The 24,784-nt window shown below is 33.1% G+C and overlaps 3 protein-coding genes and 1 non-coding gene across 14 annotated transcripts; 3 read left to right on the plus strand and 1 right to left on the minus strand.

Moving 5' to 3' along the window:
• Window positions 1-2,631: 2,631 nt before the first annotated feature.
• Window positions 2,632-11,277, plus strand: LOC107016303 (inactive poly [ADP-ribose] polymerase RCD1-like). Of its 11 annotated transcripts, none has more exons than XM_027916183.1 (9): window positions 2,632-3,047; window positions 3,187-4,157; window positions 4,255-4,496; window positions 4,585-4,645; window positions 4,764-4,812; window positions 7,487-7,517; window positions 8,141-10,186; window positions 10,681-10,783; window positions 10,906-11,277. In XM_027916183.1, exons 1-4 carry the CDS (start codon window positions 2,961-2,963, stop codon window positions 4,587-4,589), a joined length of 1,305 nt encoding a protein of 434 aa, XP_027771984.1. In that variant the 5' UTR covers window positions 2,632-2,960; the 3' UTR covers window positions 4,590-4,645; window positions 4,764-4,812; window positions 7,487-7,517; window positions 8,141-10,186; window positions 10,681-10,783; window positions 10,906-11,277. The 11 variants fall into 11 exon arrangements, with proteins under 11 accessions (XP_027771984.1, XP_027771982.1, XP_027771986.1 ...); XM_027916181.1 differs by having other exon boundaries at window positions 8,141-10,177; XM_027916185.1 differs by having other exon boundaries at window positions 8,141-9,656; window positions 10,109-10,177; window positions 10,681-11,277.
• TRNAE-CUC lies at window positions 10,403-10,474 on the plus strand. The gene has a single exon. It is a non-coding gene; the product is annotated as a tRNA-Glu (tRNA).
• Window positions 11,278-16,342: 5,065 nt separating the features above from the next.
• On the plus strand, window positions 16,343-22,581 carry LOC107015624 (inositol-tetrakisphosphate 1-kinase 3-like). Its single transcript, XM_015215951.2, has 10 exons — window positions 16,343-16,877; window positions 18,046-18,127; window positions 18,488-18,520; window positions 19,194-19,314; window positions 19,538-19,630; window positions 19,863-19,970; window positions 20,075-20,251; window positions 21,712-21,767; window positions 21,883-21,967; window positions 22,105-22,581. The coding sequence occupies exons 1-10, from the start codon at window positions 16,705-16,707 to the stop codon at window positions 22,176-22,178; spliced, it is 1,002 nt and encodes a 333-aa protein (XP_015071437.1). The 5' UTR covers window positions 16,343-16,704; the 3' UTR covers window positions 22,179-22,581.
• A 309-nt stretch (window positions 22,582-22,890) lies between these two features.
• Window positions 22,891-23,444, minus strand: LOC107015846 (50S ribosomal protein 6, chloroplastic). Its single transcript, XM_015216264.2, has one exon. The coding sequence runs from the start codon at window positions 23,374-23,376 to the stop codon at window positions 23,041-23,043; it is 336 nt and encodes a 111-aa protein (XP_015071750.1). The 5' UTR covers window positions 23,377-23,444; the 3' UTR covers window positions 22,891-23,040.
• Between the last annotated feature and the right edge of the window lie 1,340 nt (window positions 23,445-24,784).

Here is a 24,784-nt window from a genome sequence, read left to right on the forward strand (position 1 = left end):
TTTGACTCAATTGATTAAGATTTATTACCCGTGACCTCTATTTTGGATTTTATGAATGTCGAAAGTCACAACAAAAATGTGATGAGTTCACATTTCTTACGCCTTAAAAAATATAAATTTAATTATCATTTTTGTTATTTTTTATATTTAAAAAATCATAAATTCTATTAACAATTTTTTTTAGTTCCTTTAGTGAAACTTGTCTTCAAAGACTTGGAAAAATTTAAAACCATCTCTATATGTATAAAAAAAAAGTTACTGAATTGTCAACTCAGCTCTATTTAAATATAAATATTTAATTTAAATTATGTAAATAAAAAAGATTAACACTTGAAAATTCTAAATGAATTAGTTTTTTATTTATGTTCTTGTATAAATTGATTATAAATTAATGGAAAAATGTACAAGTACCCCCTCAACCTATGCATGTAATCTCAGAGACACACTTATACTATACTAAAACCCTATTACCCCCTGAACTTATATTATAAGTAATTTTCTGCCCTTTTCATCCTACGTGACACTATCTTCTGGGTCCAGCGTGTGTTGACATTTTTATTCAAGCTAGTGTCACGCAGGCCGAAAAGGGGTAGAAAATCATTTATAAAATAAGTTCAGGGAGGTTATAGGACCTTAGTATAGTATAAATGTGTCTCTGGAATTTCAGGCATAGGTTGAGGGGGTACTTATGCATTTTCCCTAAATTAATCAAATTTATATTTAGGAAAGCCCAAGTTCTCTAAAATCGAAAGTCATATTCGAACAACCCAACTTCCAAAGGCATAACTCACTCATACATATTTGGAGTTGCGCAAACTTGATGGCGTTTGAAAGATTATTCCAAGAGCTTTTAAACCATATCTGGAAGTACATCTAACTTATCATGAGCTAGGAGTTATGACCGTTTGAAGTTGACCAAAAACTCAACTTTTCCTAAGTTAAACGAATTTTCAATTTTTCATTATTTCAAATAAAAATTGACTATTTCCAGTTCTTAGCTTCTTCCTAGCTATTTCAAATTGCGAGGTGTTACAGTTCGCCTCTCGATGACTCTTGTTGTAATTCCTTTTTAGTAAAAAAAATAAAAAATTATAACAACTCTTGGCACATTAACATAAATTGAAATATTATTTTTAAAAATTCTTTGATAAATTTGTCCTTAAATACTTAATAGTTATAAAAAATATACAATGTGAAAAATTGCCAAATATAAATACAATTAGATTTTTATCATAAAATCATAATTACTAATCTAGTTTGATCAACAAATACATTTATCATGTCATTAATTTTTAAATTATTTACATGTTCTCTAACATTAAAATAAGCCTTTACAATTGAAGTGAAGTTAAACTAAGGTTAAGATGGTCATTTGCTTTTATTATGAGAAAAATCGGATTATTAATTAATCTTATCTAGTCAACAATCACATTTCTCAACTCCATAAATTTTAAATTATCCAAATATTCTCTCACATAAAAACAACTCGTTACTAATTAAGTGAAGCTAAACTAAGGATAAAATGGTCATTGCCTTTATTCGTCTTCTCCAAAATCAAATTTAAGAGTTAAGTAACTGACTTAAATATTATTTTTTTCTTATTTCTAGAGACTTGTTTGTATCACCTGTCTTCTATTTCTCTCTTCAAGAGAACAACTTGTGGAAGCAGAGACAAATCTTAGATTTAAAAACGATGGTGCACAATCATAACTAATGCACATTAGTTAAAACATGTCACTCAATATTAATTTGTATGCTATTTTTCTTAAAATAAAAATACAAAATTAATGTAATAACATATAATGAATTTAATAACTGTAATAGATACAACTTACTAAGTGAAGTGTTGATTATTTATCTTCACTTTGTAGTTTGCACATGAGGCCGCTAGTTCAAAATTACCAGCCCCCTTATTTTTATCAATTTTTTTTACGAAAAATTAACAAAAAGAAACATATTAAGCGGGATTCAAACTCAATTTCATCACCTCAAAATAAAGATATACCCAATATTTAAATGGATGCACCCAATTAATTTTAGTATTACGTTAAGTCTATTAAAATGTATCTTTTATTCAAGCTATATAATACATATATACACAATTTCTTTTTGAAGTTAATAGATATACGTGTGCTTTCAGATAAATATGTGTGTCCGCCTCAGAATGGAAGCAACAACGATATAATATATAAATAATAATTTTTTCAAAGTTCGATCCAATGATTATTGTAGTTATTTTTTAAGAAAAAAACCACACAAATTTATAACAACTTTTGGCTCATTAGAGAATACTAAAATATTAATTTTATAAAATTTCTTTAATGAACTCGTCCTTAAGGTCTTAAAAATTATAAAAATTATCATGCTAAAAATGTCAAATGTAAAATGCAATTTAGAAAATCATAATTATTACTTGTCAACTAAAAAAATAATAATCACATTTCTCATCCCCACAATTTTTAAATTATCCAACCTTTGTTGCACATAAAAATAAAAAATAAAGCGTCACAATTTAAGCAAACTTAAAACAAAAGGATAAAATAGTCATTTTATTATTCGCTCTTTCCCCATAAAAAGAAAGTAGTATAAAAGTTTGAGACGTCTCTTTTCCCTTCTGTTGCAGTTTTGTTTGTATTGCCTTTTTCTTCCTTCATTTAAATTCCATGTTATCTCCTTTTTATCGCCTTCTGTTTCTTCCCTCTTTAAGTTCCTTTGCTTCCTTCCTTCTCCTATAATTTGTATCAGTCAATTGATAGCTTTAATCAGTTTTTCTTGTGCTTCTAATTCGGTTTCACCGGAAAACTTGTGAAAGCAGAGGCGAAAGCAATATCGATTTGTGTGCTGTTTGTATCGCCTCCTTCTGTTTCTTCTTTGTCTTGTTTTTTATCGGCGTCTGTTCTTCGTTCTAAGTTCCTTAGTCTCCTCCTCTATAGTTTGTATCGGTGAACGAAATTTGAAGGATGTCGACAGCTCCGGCCGGTTCCTGTGCTCCCATGATCGCCAGCGGTGAAATGGATTCGGTTTCAGCTATTTTAAACGGTAACAAGGTGGAGATACTTGTTCCTTTAGAGAGGACAGCAGGTGGAAGCGGGACGAAAGTGACGGTTGAGGTTCCGAGGAACTGGTTGATTCCGCCAGCTAGATCGACGGATCATGCTCAGTTGTTGNGTTTTAAACGGTAACAAGGTGGAGATACTTGTTCCTTTAGAGAGGACAGCAGGTGGAAGCGGGACGAAAGTGAGGGTTGAGGTTCCGAGGAACTGGTTGATTCCGCCAGCTAGATCGACGGATCATGCTCAGTTGTTGGTTCAGAACCACCAGAATTTCAAGGTGAGTGGGATGCCGGCGAGGATTATGATGTTTAAGGATGGATCGTGGGTGGATTTCGAGAAAAGTGCCATGGATGTACTGGTTTCAGCTTTTGTGAGTGGCGAGGCTATGGTTGAGACGGTAATGGGAGGGTGTACATTCATTTTTGATTTTTATCGAATGATAGGAATCAATTTGGACAGTGGGAATGAGCTGCCCATAGCTTGGATTGATGTCGGTGGTAACAGTTTTTACCCTAAGGTCTTCGTTGAGGGTTCAGAAAATCTCGATAAAAACGAGGTAAATGTTGATGAAAAGTTCTCCTCGGAGAATGGTAAGGTTGAATTTGAGATAAAAATCATTGAGAGGAACTCAGCTGGAGACGTGTTAGGAAAGAGGAAGATGGGAAGTGAGGAAAACGAGGTGGTGAGGGAAGTAGGAAGTTCCTCTAGGGATGTGATAGAGCAGCGTGTTGTCTCTACACCTACTGAATTGCTTCCACCGAAGTGGCCTAGGACAAGGTCATTGGGGAACGAGGAGGAAAGCTATCGGAAGGCAAGTAGTTTACTTATTTCTATTTTGAAAGTTGGTGTTACAGTCACTGCTGTTCATCAGTGCACTAGAACCGGGCCAGTGGAACAGGCCCGGTTAGAAGTTTTCCTAAATAATGTGAAGATAGTGAAGAGAAGTAGAGGGGACGCCAGGATTCAGTATGCCTGGTATGGTACATCCTCGGCAAAAATTGATAGTATCATGCGGCGCGGTTTTGAAATGCCAAGAATCATACCGGGTATTCTTACTCACGGTGTTGGTATATACATGTCGCCTTTATACTCACCTCAAAAGAGGTATGCGCTGCTCTTGAACTAGTTGATTATTTGTGTTCTCTTAATTGTTGCTTATGCTCATTTATTTTTTGGTACTTGTTATTGGTTGTATGTGCAGTCACACGATGTGCGAGGTAGATGAAAATGGTGAAAAGCATATCATGTTATGTCGAGTTATAGTGGGAAAGCTCGAGAAGGTTGAGTTAGGATCTCAGCAGCTGTTTCCGTCAAGTGCGGAGTTCGATACTGGAGTTGATGACTTAATCAATCCAAAGCTGCATGTGATATGGTGTAGCAATATGAACACCCACATTCTACCCATATTTATAGTCAGTTATAAATCTGGCTTTCATATAACAGGTATGTATTTCTCCTTTTCATTATACATTCCTTTCAATTACTTTTAATTGTTGCAAGAGAAACGGAACAGTTAAGTGTATTTATACAGGTTGACTGAATGGTAGTGCTCATAGCGCATTGATTCTATAGCTTGTATAGCTCCCAATCAGGTAAGTTTGGATTTCCTTTTTTTAACACTGGTTATTCAAGGAATTATTATATACATGTGATGAATCTGGTTTTAAGACCATAATTTTGATCTTTACTTCTAATACAAATTGTTCACAGGAAGGCAAAGTAGGAAAAAAAATTTCATGACAGTTACAATCTCTTGTTGGTGAGGACTTGTTGCATTCAATTATTCAGGAAGTCCATGGCTGAGATGAGGTTCTTTTAGTGTCTAATTGTGTTGGGATGAAATGGGATGTTTTCTCATTGATAAGTCCAACTTGTACAAAAGAAGTTGTTTTAGTGATATTATTAAAAGGCTCAGGATGTTTTTGCCTTTTAATGAAGTAAAACCTGTTCAAACAACTACTGTGGAATTTTGGTTGGAAATCGTCTAGCTATAATGTGCACATCCCGCCTTCTTTAAGTGAGGAGGCTTGAGTATGGCTTCACAGAAATATGAGTTCTTCATGTTCTTTGGATATTGTGTGGGCCTTCTCGTGTTTGGATTTTAACCTTTTCCTTTTTATTTTATCTATATCACTCTATGGAACTTGGGAGACTTTTACATATATTTTGCATATATCTCTACTTGCCAGAAAGAGAATCACATTCATTTGATCACGATCCTTGTCAGAATTAGCTGCTTAAGTTGGTCGTTGATATTTCCTATGCTTTGAAATGGTTATTTAATCAGGGCCTTGCTTTACTCGTGCATGATACATATATGTAGTGTTGCATGTGAGTAGTTTTTTATTTGAAACGTTCTATGTTAGTGAAGCTCGAGGCATGAATTCTAGGACGTGCCTGATTTTGAGTTGTGACTAGGATGCTAGACTATGTTAAGACAGAATAAGATGGAGAAAAGTGGAAAAAGATCATAAATTGGTATTTGATCCAGGTTATTAGTATATCTTGAGTGAGCCGCCTTTTCTTGTAAATTAGATGCTACAACAACTATAGGCCTTAGTCCCAAACAAGTTGGGTCAGGTATATGAACTTTCACTGACCATGTTCTCCATTTAAGCTCAATCCATATCATTATCGTACCAAACAAAGTTAAATGTAATAGAAGTAATTGTAGTAGTACCAATAGTAATAATAGTAGTAATATTAGAAGTTCTCTATATTTTCACTGGCTTATATAAATCTATCATAAGATCAAGATACTCCTATAAAAGCAGTAGATTCAAATTAGCGTACTAACAAGACTAAAACTTATTCCCAACTAGTAGATATGACATATATGGAACCTTTTTTTATTTCTCTTAAATTAGATGACTTGGTGAAGTTATCTTGTGGGTTTTCACTTCTCTCGCTGGTGGAATGTCAGGAGTGAAAATATTGTACTTTGCTGTCATTTGAATGATGCGGTGGTTGTTATTTTTTCTATTTCCACCTTTAACTACCATTATTCCAAAAGATATCTCATCTTCCTTTTTCACGATACACATGTTGGGTAGTATCTATTGTACAGCCTTGAAAAACATGAGTTTGGTCTTTTCACCATCACCTTTTTCAATGAGTTTCAACAAGTTTGTATGTTTTCTTCGTGGGCACCCTTCTTGCTTGATTGTCCAAATAGTGAAAGCATTATTATGAACTACTAATCTTAATCAAGCTTTTAATTTCATGATGGTGTTCATGGAATCATCAATGTTTGTCATGATTTCTCATAAACATGCACTGTTGAATTTCCCTACAAATGAAATAATTACCAGAAAGGTGTTCTGACAAGTTAAATAGCATGAATGTGGATATGTAACATAGAGGCTAAAATTCTCCATGTATCAACTAGTTGCAACTGATCTGAATTGCTGAGTTTCATATGAATTCCTTTTTGATATAACAGATTATTTATTTAAGCATATTTGTCATCCTCTTATAATTTGGAGTAATAAGTGATGATTGTTGGACTACGAATGCAGTATGTTGAAGACCCATGAGTTTATCTAGATTTATTAGGTAGTTATTAATGTTTCATTATGGCATTTATTTTCTTGAAACTGATAACGTTTGTATTTCATATAGTACTTAGGTAGTACTGGAAAACCATATTTTCAAATAAGCAGAAAGGAAGTACAATCTATCCAAAAACTGAACCAATTCTAAATGGACCCTAAAACATCTATGATTGACTCAATATCATTGGAGTAAACATTTTACACCAAAAGCAAGAACAACAAAATACACTTAAGCTTCACTTCCTGCAGGTTGTTGTTCCTATTATCAAAACATCTCGTTTCTCTCCCTCCATATAGTCCACCAAATACAAGCAGGGATCATCCTCCATCTTTCTCTGTTTGTAGCCCCCAAGTTCAGCCATCTCCCGATTGAATAGAGTCTCATCAATCTTGCTAGGCATGCTCCCAATATATTGAAATGAGTGTTTTACCATAATAATCATATTAATTGATGTTTAATATTAGGTCTTGGAAAATGATTTGGTGAATAAGTAATTAATGCTAAGGGTAAAACATGGAAAAAATTAGTTGTCTTTATAAAAGTGACAAGTAAAAGTGAATATCTATGTTTGGAATGGTGGACAAAAGTGAACGAAGGGGGAGTACATCTTAAATTTCAATTAAATTTTAGTTGTTTAATAGATCACAGTACACTACAAGAATCTGATTACCTGAATCTGAGTACTAATTAGATACTACCTTAGGTATATCTTTAATGACTGTAGGCCATCTTCTGTTCTACTCAATGTTACCTTATCTAAAGAGTTATTGAAAGGGACAAAAAGCTGACCTGTCCTATTACATTTTTTTCTCTTCAGTTAAAAGAACATTTTCTTTGTCTTGTTTCTCCTCGTAACGGTCTTGCGGATTTTTTTTCAGGCTGTAATCTTCTTGGACTTGGATAATTCATGTAAGAGTGCCCATTGTATCAGCTTGTTTCTTCATTTTATTTATCATAAACAGCACTTTTACATAAGTTCCCTTGCCAATGAAATAATTACCCCAAAAGAAATGTGGCAATTTAAGCAACATGAAAATACAAATATTTTATAAAGTAGCTTGCGAAATTTACCGTGTATTAATTACTTGTGACTTGTAAACATGCTGAGAATCATAATAAATTCTTTCTTGGTTATATTTGAGAAGTTCTTCCTTAGCGGTCTCCATTAACTCATGAGTGACATAGCGAAGACTCATTAGTTTTGTCCAGATTTATCCGGTAGTAATAACTTCAATAGTCACGTTGGTTGTTTGTAAAGAATTAAATACACATGACAACTTTGAAATTTTTTTTTAGCTTTTAATAGTTTACAGTACATTATAAATCTGATTATGCACAATAATGGAACAGTATCTGATTAAGTGAATTTTACTCCTGATTAATTACTCTTTGGGCACATATTTCACATGGCTATAATCTAATTTTTTGCTCTTTGCAATTGTACCTTTGCTTATTATCTATTCAAAGGATGAAAATGTTAAGCTATTTTGCACACTGCTTTTTGACTGTGTGTCGTCTCTCCTTCGGTATAGGTCTTACTGACTGCTCATTAGGCCCACGACCTTCTTGGACTTGGATGCTTTATGTTAGGGCGCACAAGATCTCAGCACTTGTCTCCTAATTTGATGGAGTTGTTTCACTTCTCAAAGGTTTTCATCACTATTCGTTCGTCATATCATTGTTATATGAAGGAGTGGAAAAGGAAAGAGATCACATTCTTCTTCGACTGTTGTCTGATCTCTTGTCACTCACATTAACTGGTTAACTAACGTCTTTGCAGGGCTAAGACCTTTTGGACCTAATTGTTTCACGTATTAAGGTACTCCGGTACAAGTTCCTTTTGCTTAATTTTCTGTGTTTATAATAAACTTCGAATAAGTGTCTTGTAGAAGAAGAAAGTTACTGCATTTTTTCTCAATGTCTCATCAGCTGATCGAAATATCACAGAATCTAGTGAAGGTGAGGTGAGTGTGAAAATCTTAGTGATTGGATGGCCTGAAAAACTGTACTTAGCACCTTTTGCTTTAATGAGCAAGCAAAGACTATGATGCAAGTGAGGTGCTAATAGTTCAGTTGTATTTCCATATCTTTAGTGGAGCTTTCTTATGGCTGGTTGCTACATGAAAAAAAATGTGGTCATCTTTCATGAGCAAAATAGTGGGCTCCAAGCTTCCCCTTTTGCTTTAATCTTCAAGGTTTATCTGTTATTTTCTTGACCAGCTATCATCTACGAAGTGATTGGTCCAAGTATATTGTTTCCAACAGATTATCTTGTCCTAGCATGCAAGATAGTTGGTTGTCACTTGCTGTTGCTTCATTATTCAAGTTCATCTTATATTTGTCACCAGCTGTTGCTTTATTCTTCAAGGTTTATCTGTTATTTTCTTCTCGGCTATTCATCCATGCCACTGAAGTAATTGGTCCAAGTATGTTCTCACCGACAGGTTTTGTCCAGCATGCAAGGTAGTTGGCTGTCACCAGCTGTTGCTTCATTCTTCAAGTTCATTTCATAGTGTCACAGGTGTATGTCTTGAGTGCATTCTTTTCATCAGGTTCTGACACAACCCCCCCCCCTCCTTTTCTAGCTGCCTTTCCTTTTGACTTTGTTCTGATTGCTTGGCTAGAAGGTGTATTGGTAGATGACTATGTGGGGAGGACTGCAGAATAATAGTTAATGGATTGTCATTACGTAAATAAATTTTCTATAGTTTCTGGATCACATAAGTCAGAGTCCTAAATATTGAAGAAAGAAGAATCAATTTTCTTCCTTTCTTGATTACCTTCTTAGTTCTTTGTGTATGCAGAAGACTGAATCCATTCAATTCCTATGAAGGATTACTAATTCTTTGAACTTTTCAAAATATCCTTCATCTCAACCACTTATGTGTCATCTTTTCGACCTTGCTTTTGTAGGTGCAAGTGAGAAAGATTGAAAGGCAGTGTATTAATTTGTTTTCAGTAACCATGTTGATTCCCATGTGGTGGTGCTTTTGTTGCTCCTTACTGCACTAGTGGCCTCTGAAGGATCAGAACCACAATTTTTAGCTGGTAGTCCTGTCTAAACTAATTGAGATAGATAGAGGATATGTCAAAATTGAGATGGGGGAAATAAAAAGGAAGGCCTATCTGTGTTAATCAATAAACATCATAATATAGTCCACAAATTGCAATAGAGAAATTAATCTGAAAATAATCATTTCATATTTCACGATAGCATGTTAGTCCTTGAGTATTCATTCTGTTAGCTAAAGAAGTTCTGCGATTTTCTGTCACACGGCGGATATGTAGAATTTAAAACCTTACAACCTATTTTGAAAAAGAATTGGTAGGACTAACTCATCTTTAAAAATAGAATTTAAAACCTTACAACCTATATAGAAGAAGAATTGGTAGGGACTAAGTCCTTTTTAAAACCAGTAGTTGATTTTGAACCTACACTCAAGTCTCTCTAGGAGTTCGGCGCTGGTATTTGATTAATTCTATGGTTTGGACCATCTCAGATCTGCTACATGTTGGTACGTATATCAGATATTTCATGTTGATGTTGATCTGGAGAGCAGTTTTGGCGGGTATGTATGGTGTGTTAACATTCTTTCAACTATCTTCATAAAAATATATTGTTTGACAACCAAAGTTTACCATTGCAAAAGAGAACAGGATATTTTCACCTTTTACTGTCATCCATTAAGCTTTTCTCTTATGTTTATACTGCTACTGGTCTGAGATTGAAGATATATTCTTTTGAGGGTCGATGTTTACTATGTCATGTTAAGACATGCAAGATTCATCAATAATCCGTTGTAGTCTAGTCGTTAGGATACTCGGTTCTCACCCGAGAGACCCGGGTTCAATTCCCGGCAACGGAATGAACATAAACATGACATACTAAACATTGGGTCGGTGTCATTTTTCTGCTACAAGAAGTGTAATATTGTTGTAGATAAACAAGGAAGAGATGATCTTATGAGTCTGATGCCTGCAAAGATAAATACAGTCTAATGTGAGTATAAATAATTTTTGAATGAAATTTTGTAACAGTACTGAATCCTAGTCTTTTGAACTCAATTTGCAGGCAGTTAGATACACGAATTATCTCGCGTTGGTATCCTCCATGTGGCGCAACGTAAGCAGTTTATTCTTGTGGCAAACATGAACAATCTATCTGATGCTTTAAGGTGCTCTTTCATAGACTTCAAATTAGATTGGCAGGACCTCTGGTTTATTTTTCAACTGATCTGCATCTCTCCGAAGCCTCCATTTTTTGTATATAAGTTTAACATGTCATTGCTCTATATAGGGGCAGATCGAGTCAGTTGTATCCAGTGAATTCTGCAAAAAGTCTAAGAAAGTTGATGGCAAGAATTTTATTTATATCGATCGAGTACTTACTTGGTCGTGGTAACACACAACTTGATCAACTCAAAAGCCCTGATACAGTTGGATTGTCATCATTGAGTGTTGATTCTTCACAAACAACAGGTTCATCCTCCTAGATTTTGTAAAGAAACCACTCTTTTTTCAACTTTTGCAGGTGTTGGTTGATTATAACATCTCTTTTGCTGGGATTATCATAGAGTATTACTTCTAGGATTCAGAAACATTTATATGGTGTTAAAAAGGGAATTTTCATCGAGGCTTTAGAGATGGAATAGATTACATTTACTATTCTTCAATAAAAATTCAAGCTTAGTAGAGAAATTCTTTATAAGCAAAAAAGAAATTCTAAGAAATGGCTAGAATTTGAAAATAGTGGAAGATGAAATTTTGAAAATCTGGTCAAATTTTATAGTCAAAATAGTTAATTGATAATAATTTTATGGCAAAATCTGGTCAAAATTTTACTGTCAATTGTTAATTAATGATATTTTTTTTATATAAATTAGTCGAACACTAGTTAAATCCGACGCTTGCACGTGAATAGAATAAAAAGAACACAAATATTTATAAAGAAATTATATAATTAAGTTACAAACAACACATCAACTTTGCAGAATATACTGAGAATTTTTTGTTAGATACTCAAGGATCCTGTTTGATATTGATACATATAGTTTTACTTATATAGATGCAAAAATGTGATTTCCAAAATCTTGTTGAGAATATTTACAAAAAAATATTTTATAAGTGAGAGAGAAAAAGAGAACGACTATTTATTAATTCAGAATATAAATAAAATATGTTATCTTGTTGTGTTGAATTTTTTTTAGAATCCCTCATTCCTATTGTTGATTATAATTATAATATTTATGATATCCAAAGAGATTCAATGCACAATATATATGCCAATAAAAAAATTATGACTCTGTAGATTGGAAGCTTTGATACTCAAGTAGCGTGGAACACTCATTTATTTAATCATTAAATTACTCTATCGTCTTTTTTTAGTTGTATTTAGGTAGTACATATTACTCAATAATGAATCATTTTTATTGTGTCAAGCTAGAAATATATGTCAAGGAGATCAAATAATTTATATATAATAAAAAAAAAACTAATTTCACCGTTTGTGTAGAGTATAGTTTTTTTGATAAATGAGATTTAATTAATTCTGATTGCCTCACTCTAGTTCCAACCATGCTTATAGACACATATTATAACTCAATAGTTATTATCGACAAATTAACATATAATATATTTTAATACACAGAATTGCATAACATATATGTGAATGTGCTCCAACATTCATAACCTTTGTTTAATATAAAGGTGCTCAAAATAACTAACAAATCTTTGGAAAAGAAATAAATCCTAAACCTAGAATCACAATATTACCATTCGATCAATAATATATAGTTATATACCACTCTAAAATTCATAAATATATCCTAGACTCATCAAAACAGTAACAAAAACAAACCCTAACTTTAACACAACAAATAAGAATCAACTAATATAATATATGGGGATATATATACAAAAAAGTAGAGCAATAGATTTTAATATATCAACAAATAAAGTCAGAGACATAAAAAGAGACCCTTAAAAGACAACTTTATACAAAATCTAAGAAGAAAATACATATATAGTAAAAGGAAAGTCATTAATGAAAGAGATCTAAGCTCCTAACTCTTTTTTATCTGATTATATATCACATTTCATTTGCTCGAATTAGAAGATAAATTTCGCTATTACTAGTGAGAAGTAATCGACGAATAGTTATTTTTTTTAGATTATTAGTTATGTTTTAGTTAACATTGATTCAATTTTATTTGTCACACGTTTCATTTTTAACATTTCAAAATGCTTAATGTTGATGTTCATATTTTCATAAATAAAAAACTTTATGATTGGTTATTTATGTCAAGTGTGAATATTAATGTATTTCTTGGAATGTACGGGATTATAGTAGTCCGCAAATCTGGTGGACACCCTTTATAGAAAAATTATTTAGGGTACATAAGTTAAATATGAACTGTTTATGAGATTATGTTTAGTTTTGCGTATCTCTTTTATTTATTTTTTTACTCCACCAATATTTCTAGGTATTGACAAAATCCAACCCCTTTTACAAAGAAGTGCAAATTGTTATTACTAATTTATATAGGCAACAAAGATGAGGCATATGTAATAGGACAGCTTCACTCAAGTCTTAAAAATTAAATATTACCCTCTCTATTTTTAAATAATGGAATTGTTGAAATATTTTTTAGTTTTTAAATTAATTTAATTTTTTAATTTTCACCACTACTTTTAAAATGTTCTTTCAATTTTACTCTTCATTAGTTAGCGTTGAAATTAATTATTAATTAATATTTAATTATTATAATCATGAATTTAATAATAATCAATAAGGATAAATGGAAAGTTAAACCTAATTTACGTCTTGATCTTATTTTTTTAAAGAGTGTGAAATACCTCAATTAATTTGAAATGAAGGAACAACTGTCCAATAAAAAAATTGTTATATTCATCAATTAATATTTTCTTGAAATTTATAAGATCTCGTACAAATATACCTGACATATCTATCATTTTGTCCTTTCAGTTTTGGTCATGAATTCCATGTATGGTTTGTCATCACACCCAAATTTTCTGGCATATATATATGCCTCTAATTAACTCTAAAGTAAAGAAATGGGAAGGAAACTTAATTGGAAAAATATGCATCTGGTTTTTATACAAATATTACGTACATTGATCAAATAAATATTTACAGTGGACTTGATTAGGATTCAACTTGAGTATAAAATATTAATCTTGGCATATATAAAATCTCATTTACTTAATTAATCAGTAACTTTGATTAAATTTAAACCCAATTGATAACTAGTGGAGCAAACACATTTAATTAGGTGTCAATTTAATAAATATCCCACTGAAAACAAGACAAAACCATTATATAGTTTAGGCCTAATGATGAGGTAACCTTTATGAGACATTATCTCAACAAATGTTAATTAATTTAACATGTCATGAAGGATTAGCATAAATTTTAAAAATTGTAATATGTTGAGATAGTTTCATTTGTTTAGTTCATAAATGGATTGGACTAGATTACTTTTAATAATTAAATATTTGATAAGGCAAGGACCTTATAAATAGTCATTAGTGAACTTGAAAGATTATCAGGAGGTTGTTAATCGAACAAACAATATGTTATGATCATCCAGAAGTTGTTAATCGGCAAATAATATGTCAAGATCATGTTTAGAAATTGAGTTGGAGAACTAGATGGATGTGTACAAGGTTTTTTTTTCTCTTTTGGAATAACTTCGCTGTTTCAATTTTTATCTAAGTTAAGCTGAAAGAAATGAAATTTATTCGAATAAATTTGTATATGAAATTATTTATAAGATCATAATCCTGATTATTATCACGGGATAAGTTATTAATTTGAACCAAACAACCCCTATAATTACAAAGTTTAGTGTAACATATATAATCCCAAAATACAGAAACAATTTGGATGATAATTATAAGACCTAACTAAATTAGCTTAAGGGTTTAGTATATGGCAATCAAGAACAAATAAGACAATCGTTAATTTAATTGAAATGGGACCCCATGTAGCTAATCATAATTATCAACTTGATTCGTTGATAAAAATATGTCATCTTCAGATTAATTAATTATAGGAATACCAAACCCAACAATTAAACATTTTTCTTAATTAATCAATTCTCGTACAAGGTTACTATTAATTAATTAAAGATTAGCAAATGATCAACTCCCTTACTACGTGAAGTGAAGTACTGAAAAGTACTTGTTAGAATAAAAGAGTGAAAAAAAAAATGCAGTACGAAAATATCATTTTCAAGTAGCAATAATAAATCAAATATATACTACTATATGATAACGATTAACAAATATCATGGTGACTAACTATACTTGTCATGAACCATATATTTAGTTGTACATACACGTAGAAACTACATTGACGCAGACACATATTAATATTAATTGTTGGAGAACTAGACAATATATCGAAATTGATAAGTCAATTGTAAAGTTAGCTTATAGATTTATTAATATTGTGTTATTAGATTAACAGTTGGTGAACATATTAAAATTCTATAGTTAACAGTTTATTAGTTTAGGGATGGATTACTCAATTTTCTTATCGTGTAAATCATTAACCCGCTAACAATAATCCTTATTGCATTTTTATCGTAAATATGTTTGTTAAATAAATATTTATGTACATGACTCCTCAAAATTTAGACTTCTAGTATATATTTGCTACTATAATTTTCAATTACATAGCTACTAGCGATTAATATATTGGTGAATAAAAGTAAAAGAAAGAAGTATAAAATAATAGAGTCAAATACACCAACTATAATTCAATATAAAATTAATCGATAATTTATTAATTGCGTTTAAAAGCTTATGTTAAATCATAAACATAGTTATCCATACAATTCGTCTAATAAGCAACCCTAATATATACAAAACCATTTATAAATCCTTCCAAATATAAAAGTTACAACTTACACAGTATATATATATTATTTTTATTATTAAAATTTAGTTTTTATATGATAGTTTATTCGAAGCTGAAATGAAAGTCAAGCAATTAGAATATTCCAGATTAAGAAAAAAACATGAAGAAACTTCAAGTGCAGGATATGCACGTTGCCAACTTGATTTGCAATTAATGGTAAACAAATCTTGATTTTGTGTATGTTATGATCAAATAATATATTAATTAAAATGAGATACTACTATATTTTTTTAAAAAAAAACATATCTGGAAAATGATGTCCAACTATTTAAGATAATTCCAACACATGAAGACCATGTGGATTCCATATCCATCGTAAAATACTTAAAACTAAAATAAAGTAATTTAAAATAAATAAATTAATATCTATCACAATTACGTATTCAACATGAATCATATGCTCGAATAATTCACACCACATTCCACTTCTGAAAAAGAATCTAATTTACCAATTCAAAAATATAAATAACATATTCGTAAATTGACAACTCACTTTTTGTCAAATTTTACGCAAATGAGATGATTTTTGAGTAAATTTATTAGAATATAATATCTAAAGAATGTAATTCGTTAATTAATAAAATAAATTTTATAATTTATTATATTTAAATTTAGTTATCTTATTATTTTAATAAAATAATTATAAAATTGGTTTATGTCCTATTCTTTTGAACTAGTTTTAAAATTCGAATTTTAATAGATGGAGTTATTTGATATCCCCGTAAAAAGCAGGTTCCACGCGTTACGTTTGAGCATATTGGTATTCACTGTTACAGCTAATAACACACATAAACATATCAACCCACAAATTTTGCTATCCCTTCTCTAAACTTTACGCGTGGATACCCAATTTCTCTCTTATAAATAAACCCCCTCACTGTAATTCTCTTCTTTCTCTCTTTTCCATTCTTGCACCTTCTTTTGTAGCCATTCAAGAATTACTGAAAATCATAAAAGATTTTATCTTTTTGTGGATTGGAGTTTGTGGGGGGTTCAAAGATCTTAACTTTAAGTATTTGGGTTTCTTGGGATTAAAGATTTGAACTTTTTTTCATTTTATATTTTGGGTAAACTTGGTTTTCTTGAATTGGTTGGTGTGGAAGAGGGAGAGGGAGATTTGTGGGGTGAAAATATCTGTAAAAGGGAAGGAGGATGAGGGATGAGATAGTGGGGTACAAAGAAGAGGAAGATTACAAGAAAGAAGAAGAGAGGGAAATGGTTGGTGGAGGGTTAGCAGAGTCTAAGAAATTTGTTGTGGTGGGTTATGCTCTTACTTCTAAGAAAGTTAAGAGCTTTTTGCAGCCTAAGCTTGAAGGTCTAGCTAGGTAATCTTTGTCCTCCTTTTTTTCTCTGTAAATTTGTCTTTGTTGTTCTGTGTAAAAGTTCAAGCAAGATAATCACAATCTATTGGAGCTTGAATGTATTTTTTGGGGGTGTTTTCTGTTTATCTTGCTTTTTTTTCTTTTCTGAATGTTTGTTTCTTCTGTTGATTTCTTGTGAAGTGTACATTAGGATTAGTTTATCTGGATTTTGTATATTACATATTTGATGGTGTTGTTGTACACTCTGTCCTGTCCAGAGAACACTTGTTCCCAGATGACTGATTTGCTTGGAGAAATGACTTTTTTGTGGTTGAAAGTTGAAAGTTTTATTATTTAGATTCATTACTACCTTATGGTTGTTTTTCCTTGAAGTTGTGATGTCTTTTAATTTGCACAGTTGATAGTTTGGAATAATAGTAATTCAGGCAGTGTATTCTTTTACTTCATGTGGCCAGCATAATTGGAGAATATTTTGGAGGGATAGTAACCTCTGACAGATATTTTTTGGTGCTGTCATACGTCATTGCTACAAAAAAATTTGGATTCTTGAAAATATCAATTAATTTACTAGTCGCTTTCTTAAAATGACCTGTTTGTAAGTTAATCAATGCTGTTGCTAATTTGACATTTGGGAAGTAGTGGGTTAGGAATTAGTCATGGTGGACTTCTATTTTTTACTTTTATTTATTTATTGTTATGATGATATGATATGACCTTAAATAACAAAATGAGGATTCATACAGCTGATCCCCACTTATTTGGACTGAGGCGTAGTTGTTGTTTTACTGTTTGGGATTAAACTCCATGTACCTCAGGTCTCCTGTAGCTGCCCCACTTAAGCTTCCCCTGCCCAGTCCTGCCTCATCAATTACCATTAGTACATGTGATCTAGTGCAAGTAATTTTACGTACTTCGAATTGTGGTTGCTTTATCATTCGTGCTTTCTGTCTGAAATGGGAAGTTGACCATTGAACTACACTTGTGAATGTCTTGTAGAACCAGAACTGAAAATACTCTTAAGATTGGTAAACGTAGACCCCATCCACGCCATGCCGTTACCTTTATTTTGTATCACTAAATTTTCCATGCAACTTCTTTTACTCAAGTCTCGTCACATATATTGAGAGTACAATTGCAATTTAGTGGCTAACCTTGCTCATTTATTATGCAGGAGTAAGGGAATATTATTTGTTGCTATTGATCAGAGCAAACCCCTTTCAGATCAAGGTCCTTTTGACATTGTGCTCCATAAGGTTCCCATTTTCTACCTTTTCTAATTCCTGTGTATTTCTCCCTCTTAGGGGAATGTATACTTTGTGATCTAATAGTAATCCTTTAATTCGTAAACGATCTACCTCCCAAGGTAGGGGCAAGGTCAGCATATACTCTATAGTCTACCCTCCTGATACACCTCTCGTGGGATTACACTTTGTTTAATGTTGTTTGTGTGTAATATCTTATAAGGGCATATCACCAAATATCTGTTCTGAAACATGTTACTTAAGTGTATATGCTCGCATACTTGATCCATTATAGCTTGTCCCTGGGAGATGTCATTCTGTAATATGATGCCCTCTGTCTCTATCTGACATTTTTGTGCTCCTTTCTTGCAGTTGTCAGGAAGCAAGTGGCGGCGTATTCTTGAGGTTGGTTCATTGGGAAGCTTTCTTTGTGTATATATGTGTGTGTTTTACAGAATCCTGTTGATTACAGCTAACATGCATCGTTCAGGCAAATCTGTAATTAGTGTAGGCTAAAATATACATAATTACTTGATGTGGATTAGACATGCGTTAGCAGTGATTGGTGAGACGAGCTGTCTTTTTGCTTAAACTTGCTCTATCTGGCATAACTTGCAGACTGCTAGCTCTTTCCTCTGTCATGAATCATTACTTGGTATTTGTGTTAAAAGCCTTGAGCTTTGTGGGCAGAGTAGCTGATTGATTGCATATAGGATTCCTGGTTTCCATATATGGATCTTATTTGTTCCGCGGCTTATCATAATCCTCATATCAGCTTAGGAGAGAACTTACCTAATCAATGCCTTTTAATCTTCGGTATATTTCCTTTTAATTGCCGCTCCAATGCTTCCCAAGTTGTTTGGATTAAGGCATATTAGTAGTTGGGATCATTCTAGTTTTGTCAGAGACTAGTTGTTGGAAAAGGTAAATTCACATTGTGCTCTGTTCACCTTATTTTTATTCTGCTTTTTAACTGCTGTTTGCTTCTCTAGAGCCTATTTGTAGTTTATTCAACTGAGTGTATAGGAAGAACCTCCAGTATTTTTCTCCTTACCTCTTCTCTTTGCTCTTTGTGTAGGAATATAGGCTAACACATCCAGATGTGACAGTTCTTGATCCTCCGGAGGCCATACAGCACATATACAACCGCCAATACATGCTTGAAGATGTTGCGGACCTGAATTTGTCGGACACCTATGGTAATATTTCCCGTCTGTTCATGGTTATTTGAGAACAATTGATTGCAGTAATTTTAGCCCTGGGAAGCTGTGTGAACTGGGATTGCCACGTTTTCTTTTTCTTCTTGGCTTGAAGAAGTGGGGAGAGGACCAAATGCTGGGCAGCTGGGTAAGGGAGATTGAGAGGTGGGGTTTACTATATCAGTGAAAAAAATGGATTAACTTATTTTTGATTGCATGACAGGGGAAGTTGGTGTTCCCAGGCAACTGGTTATTGAGAAAGATTCTTCATCTATTCCAGATGCAGTAGGTAAAGCTGATCTGAGACTACCTATTGGTATGTTTTTTCTCTTCTCATTCGTCTTTAATCAACTGATCCTTGGGCAGTTGACACTTTAAAACTCAATAAGATCTGTACCTCTCTTGTAGCCATCAAAGTTGCAACTGTGTAAATTAAATGTGACAAGCATCTGAATAATTTGAAACTGATCTCTTTCAAACTTGAGCAGTATGTGAACAATGTAATCTGTTCATGAAATCCCTGAATTAAGCTTCTTTTATCTTCTCAGTTGCAAAGCCTTTGGCTGCCAAGTCCCATGAGTTGTCTCTAGCCTATGACAAATTCTCTCTTCAGATGCTAGAACCCCCACTTGTGCTACAGGAATTTATCAACCATGGTACGTATATTATTTGAGATATTGAACTTGTGCTTCCATTCCATGTGCAAATGTTTATAAGTCGTCTTGTTGATGATTATGTATTTTTTGTCTTGTGGTTGTAGGAGGAATTCTGTTTAAAGTATACATTGTTGGGGAAGCAGTTAAGGTTGTTAGACGATTCAGTTTACCTGATATTAGCAAGCGTGAGCTGTCAACAAACCCTGGGGTTTTTAGATTCCCAAGAGTTTCCTGCGCTGCTGCATCTGCAGATGAAGCAGATTTAGACCCTTGTGTCGGGGGTGAGCCATCTTTTCCCTCAGTGACTATTTCCTCTTTCTCGATACATCAAATACATCATGTTTGCTTTAGATATATGAATGCACAAATTTATGGCATACACTAGAAGAATAAAGCAGATGAAAAATAGGTGCTTCAAAAAAAAATAAAAAAAATGGACCAAAGGTCGTCCGTTTTTATCATGAAATTATCAATAAATATAGTCTAGTAATTAGACTGTTTTAAACAAATGCCAGATGGCCCAAAAAAGGAAATAAAAGGACAACTTGGTTTAAATGGCAATATTGATCTTTCCCAAACCAAGCTGCCCTTTTATTTCCTTTTTGGGCTATCTGGCATTTATTTAAAACGGGTAATTACTAGCCTGGATGTGTATTAATATTTCATGAGAAATAAACGGGCCTTTGGTCCAAAATTTTTAATTTTATCTTTTAAAAAAATTGTTTCTATGAACCAGTCAAAGATTTTAAAGCTCTTCAGAAGCTTATACTATAGATCACCAAGAGCTAGGTAGGATGGGTCGCTGTTATTACTGGATATGAGATTTTCATAACAAGTATGTTTATCTTATACGACTTGTCTTAGAGTTGTTTTGAGTTGTCTTGTTGAGATTTCTCTAGGACCATGAGCTTCTAATTCTTTTGAATCATGGTATCACAGGAGTCTGGAATGGGTTCCTTTAACGTTGATCTTTTACCGCCAACAATAAGCTTTACAATTTTTGCTGTCTCTGCCCCAATACTAGTTGCTATTATATTCATTCTAAACGATCGTTCTTTCTTTTCATTTCAATAATTCAAACTTATGAAACTATATTTTAAACTTGATGTGATGACATTTTCAAGGTGCTACTTTACATTTTCACATTTCATACTATTATTTTAAGAACTTGCTTACTAAGAAACTCAAATAAGATGATGCTTTCAAATGTTTTACCCCTAAAACCTTGCAATGCAGAATAGGTCTTTGATTATGTGGAACAGAAAGATCATTTTCTGGTTAATAACCTTCCTCCATTCGTTTCCAGAAGTGCTTTAAATGGATCATACTTGAATGATGTTTTATGAGAGGATTACAAGAAATGATTGGTTTGGAAAGGGCCATCAGTCGTGATGGTTCTTTGGTGTATGATGCCATATGAAGTTGTTCACAGACAGGACACTCAATCTTGAGGTTTGAAATTTAGAAACTAAAGAGATACAAAGTGTTTGGAAATGTTTAAAGCTTCTTAGTATGTGGCAAAATGGTATTGCCTTGGAACTCTTGCGTGTGTGGAATTTATTACGTACTGTATTTAGTTTCATGTTTTGCTGGATCAGACCAGTAACATCCATCTTACCTAAGTGAATACTATTCTACTCGGGATGACATATGCTGTACTTTATGTATATCTACGTGTAGAGACCTGAAGTAAATCTTGGATGGTTGGTCATGATTTTCTTTAACATCTTATCCTTTGCAGAGCTTCCTCCGCGGCCATTACTTGAGAAGCTTGCTAAGGAACTTCGACGTAGACTGGTATATTGCTTTCTGTTTCTCTTTCCATTAATTATGCCGTAAATGATGTCTCGTACTTGATTTACAACTTCTGCGTAAGGTAATTTCCTAAAGTATTATTGCAATGTTTGTGTAGGGTCTCCATCTCTTCAACTTGGATATAATTAGAGAGCTTGGAACCAAAGACCGATATTATGTCATAGATATTAATTACTTTCCTGGTAAGAAATCCTTCTAGTAGAATTACTCGTAACTTCTGGGATTGAAGTAGTTTGATTGTTGTGCACCACTTTTTTGAAGAAAAATATTTTTCTCTTAAATTTATGATTGCAATACTTTTTTATACCATATGGTGCAGGTTATGGGAAAATGCCCGAGTATGAGCACATATTCACTGATTTTCTCCTGAGCCTTGTGAAGCAGAAACAATGAGAAATTGTGAAAATCTGCTCCTCGTTAACTATTACTTCAAACGGAACTAGTGGGAAGGAATCTCCTGCCCCTAGCACGAGGATGGTAGAATCGTGCGGCAATTTGATCGGAGACACTGGTGGAAAGTGCAGAAGAGCTCTCTCGATAATGGTTGCTACTTTGGAAGCTTGCCCCTTTGGTACACAATTCCAATTAACTGAGCTTTGTTTCCCGTCTTTGAATAATTGATAGGTTTAGTGGATTCAAGAAAAGGTTGAGGCGTTGGTAAATGTTGTCTGGAGGGCAAATAATTGGGTTTCACCTTGTAAATATGCCATTTACAGTAGGAACATAAATTGTACATTGTTGGCTCGTCTAATCAACTGGATAGTTTGGTTTTGATCGGAATGGTTGTTGCAACATAGTTCAAAGGATTCCGATGTTGAATGAGTATATGCCTTAATGCAAATACTCATTGCTGGAACAAACATAGCTACTGTTTTCTCATTCATTGTTATTAGTACGAGACCCCTCTCCCCTTCCTCCATTGCTAGGAGCCTCGTCCGATCACATTTGATATTTGCTTTACATATATAATTTTGCTATTTTATTATACGACTCTATATCAAGATACTCGAATGATACGTAAGGATATTGTTTATTATCTCACAAGCTACGGCATTATCCAGTGGCAACTTAACATTACTAATATTAAATATCCACATTGAATAGATTAAAAAGTAAGCGTAAAACATTTCAAATCACTTAACAGAGCATATTGCGCCAAAACTGTAATTGAACAAGTTGCAAATTTCCCCGAAGTATCAGACGGAAAACACCATTATACAAAGCCGAAATGATAAATTATAAAATTACAGAAAAATTACTCAGATTTAGCGTCGGACTCTGAAGCTCCGGCGGCAGCGGGTTGACCCGATTCCTCACTGGCAAATGACCACTCCGATGGTAAGGGAGGTAACGGAGCATAAACAGCTGGTCCACGTCGAATATCCCAAGCTTGAGTCTTCCGTGGACGTGTCTTCTTATGGTGAGCTGTAGCCTTCTTCTGTGGCCTAGATGAGCACTCAATTACCAATCCCCCAATACTTGATGGTGCCGACGCCAACCTGGTGGCTCCGCCGGTGAATTCGGTGGTTGAAACAGTTGCGGAACGCGGCAAAACCGCCATCTGCAACCCGAATATGGCGGAGGCTGACATTTTCTTTTTTTTTTTTGGTTCTCTTCAAAGTTTTTCCTTCTTCTGGCTGTGTTTAATGGAACCTTTGAAGTGGATTGCCTTCGTTATCTTCTGGTGACTTCAGTTTCTGCTAATGCTACGACACCGTTTGGCATTTGGGCCTTAAAGCCCTTTTGGGTTATTTGAGTGTTGGATGTAGTAGAACAACAATTGGTCTGGCCCAAATAAATCTGTGGGATCATTTACACTTTTGCTTCTATTTAGTGTTGATCTTTAATTTATGTATAGTTTATATTTTCGTATAATAATACCTTACCATTTATGTTCATATATTAAGTCTGAAAACTAAACGTAACTCACAATCGATAGGAGCGATGGACGGTGTGTATAAAGGGCAGAGACATAGAAATTCTTAGTTAGAGACCCAAAGGTCATTGTGATTAAAGAATAGTTTATGAAATTTGAGTACATAAGTTAAGTGAATATAATTTAGAAAAGGCTGTAGTCAAAAGTACACGGCCTAATTGAGTTCAATGAGTAATAATCTTATAAAGATCATGGGACACAATTCCTCAACTTGTGTCTGTATGTTTGGTAATGTTTTCAACTAGTCATAATTATTTTAATCTTTCTCTGATATTATATGATTTAATATAAAAGTTTTTGTATAATATATGGAGCATAGTAGTTGTATTTTGGACATAACTATGAGAAGTGAATGTTGACTATTGGTAGGTTACATGTTTAGAGGAAATGACTTTACTTCTAAAAGGTTAAATTGTTCCTTCAATTGGTGTCAAATAGTTTCATTTTCCTTCCTTTTTCGATGATATTGAAGTAAATTTCACTTGAATGGATACTTTTATTTTTTCATTACCATATTAACACTTTTTGTTATTAATTGCTAATTTAGGCACAGCTTGATTTCACGTGTATCTATACTCTTTCCTTACTATAATATATATGTGTAAAATCACCCCCACTCTAGAAGGATCAATAGTGTTTTTTATCCATCAAACGTGAACTCAATCACTTGGTGGTGAAGGCGATCAATCAATTATTACATGACAATCAAACACCATGAAAAAGATACTTGAAAACAAGTAGGTCATACAAAATACACCTGAGTATGATTCTTACACATAAAAGAACAAACATATACGTCTCATTGCATCTACTGTTAGCCTTGTGAGTAATATTATACGCCAGTCTATCCCATTTGTAGTCCGTGACCTTTATTGTTCCCCCACTTATATGAATCATCAAGATTAATGGATTGACCAACTTCATCTGCACTAATCAGCCCAAAACAACCTATAGCCCAGTAAAAATGAGTTGGTTACCTCTAGCATTTTGGCAATTAGTTCTTTGTTTTATTGGAAAAAGAGTAAAGTTGCATATATTTTTATAACTATGGTGTTCGATCCAG

The sequence above is a fragment of the Solanum pennellii genome, chromosome 4 (assembly GCF_001406875.1).
Source record: "Solanum pennellii chromosome 4, SPENNV200".
Taxonomy (NCBI): domain Eukaryota; kingdom Viridiplantae; phylum Streptophyta; class Magnoliopsida; order Solanales; family Solanaceae; genus Solanum; species Solanum pennellii.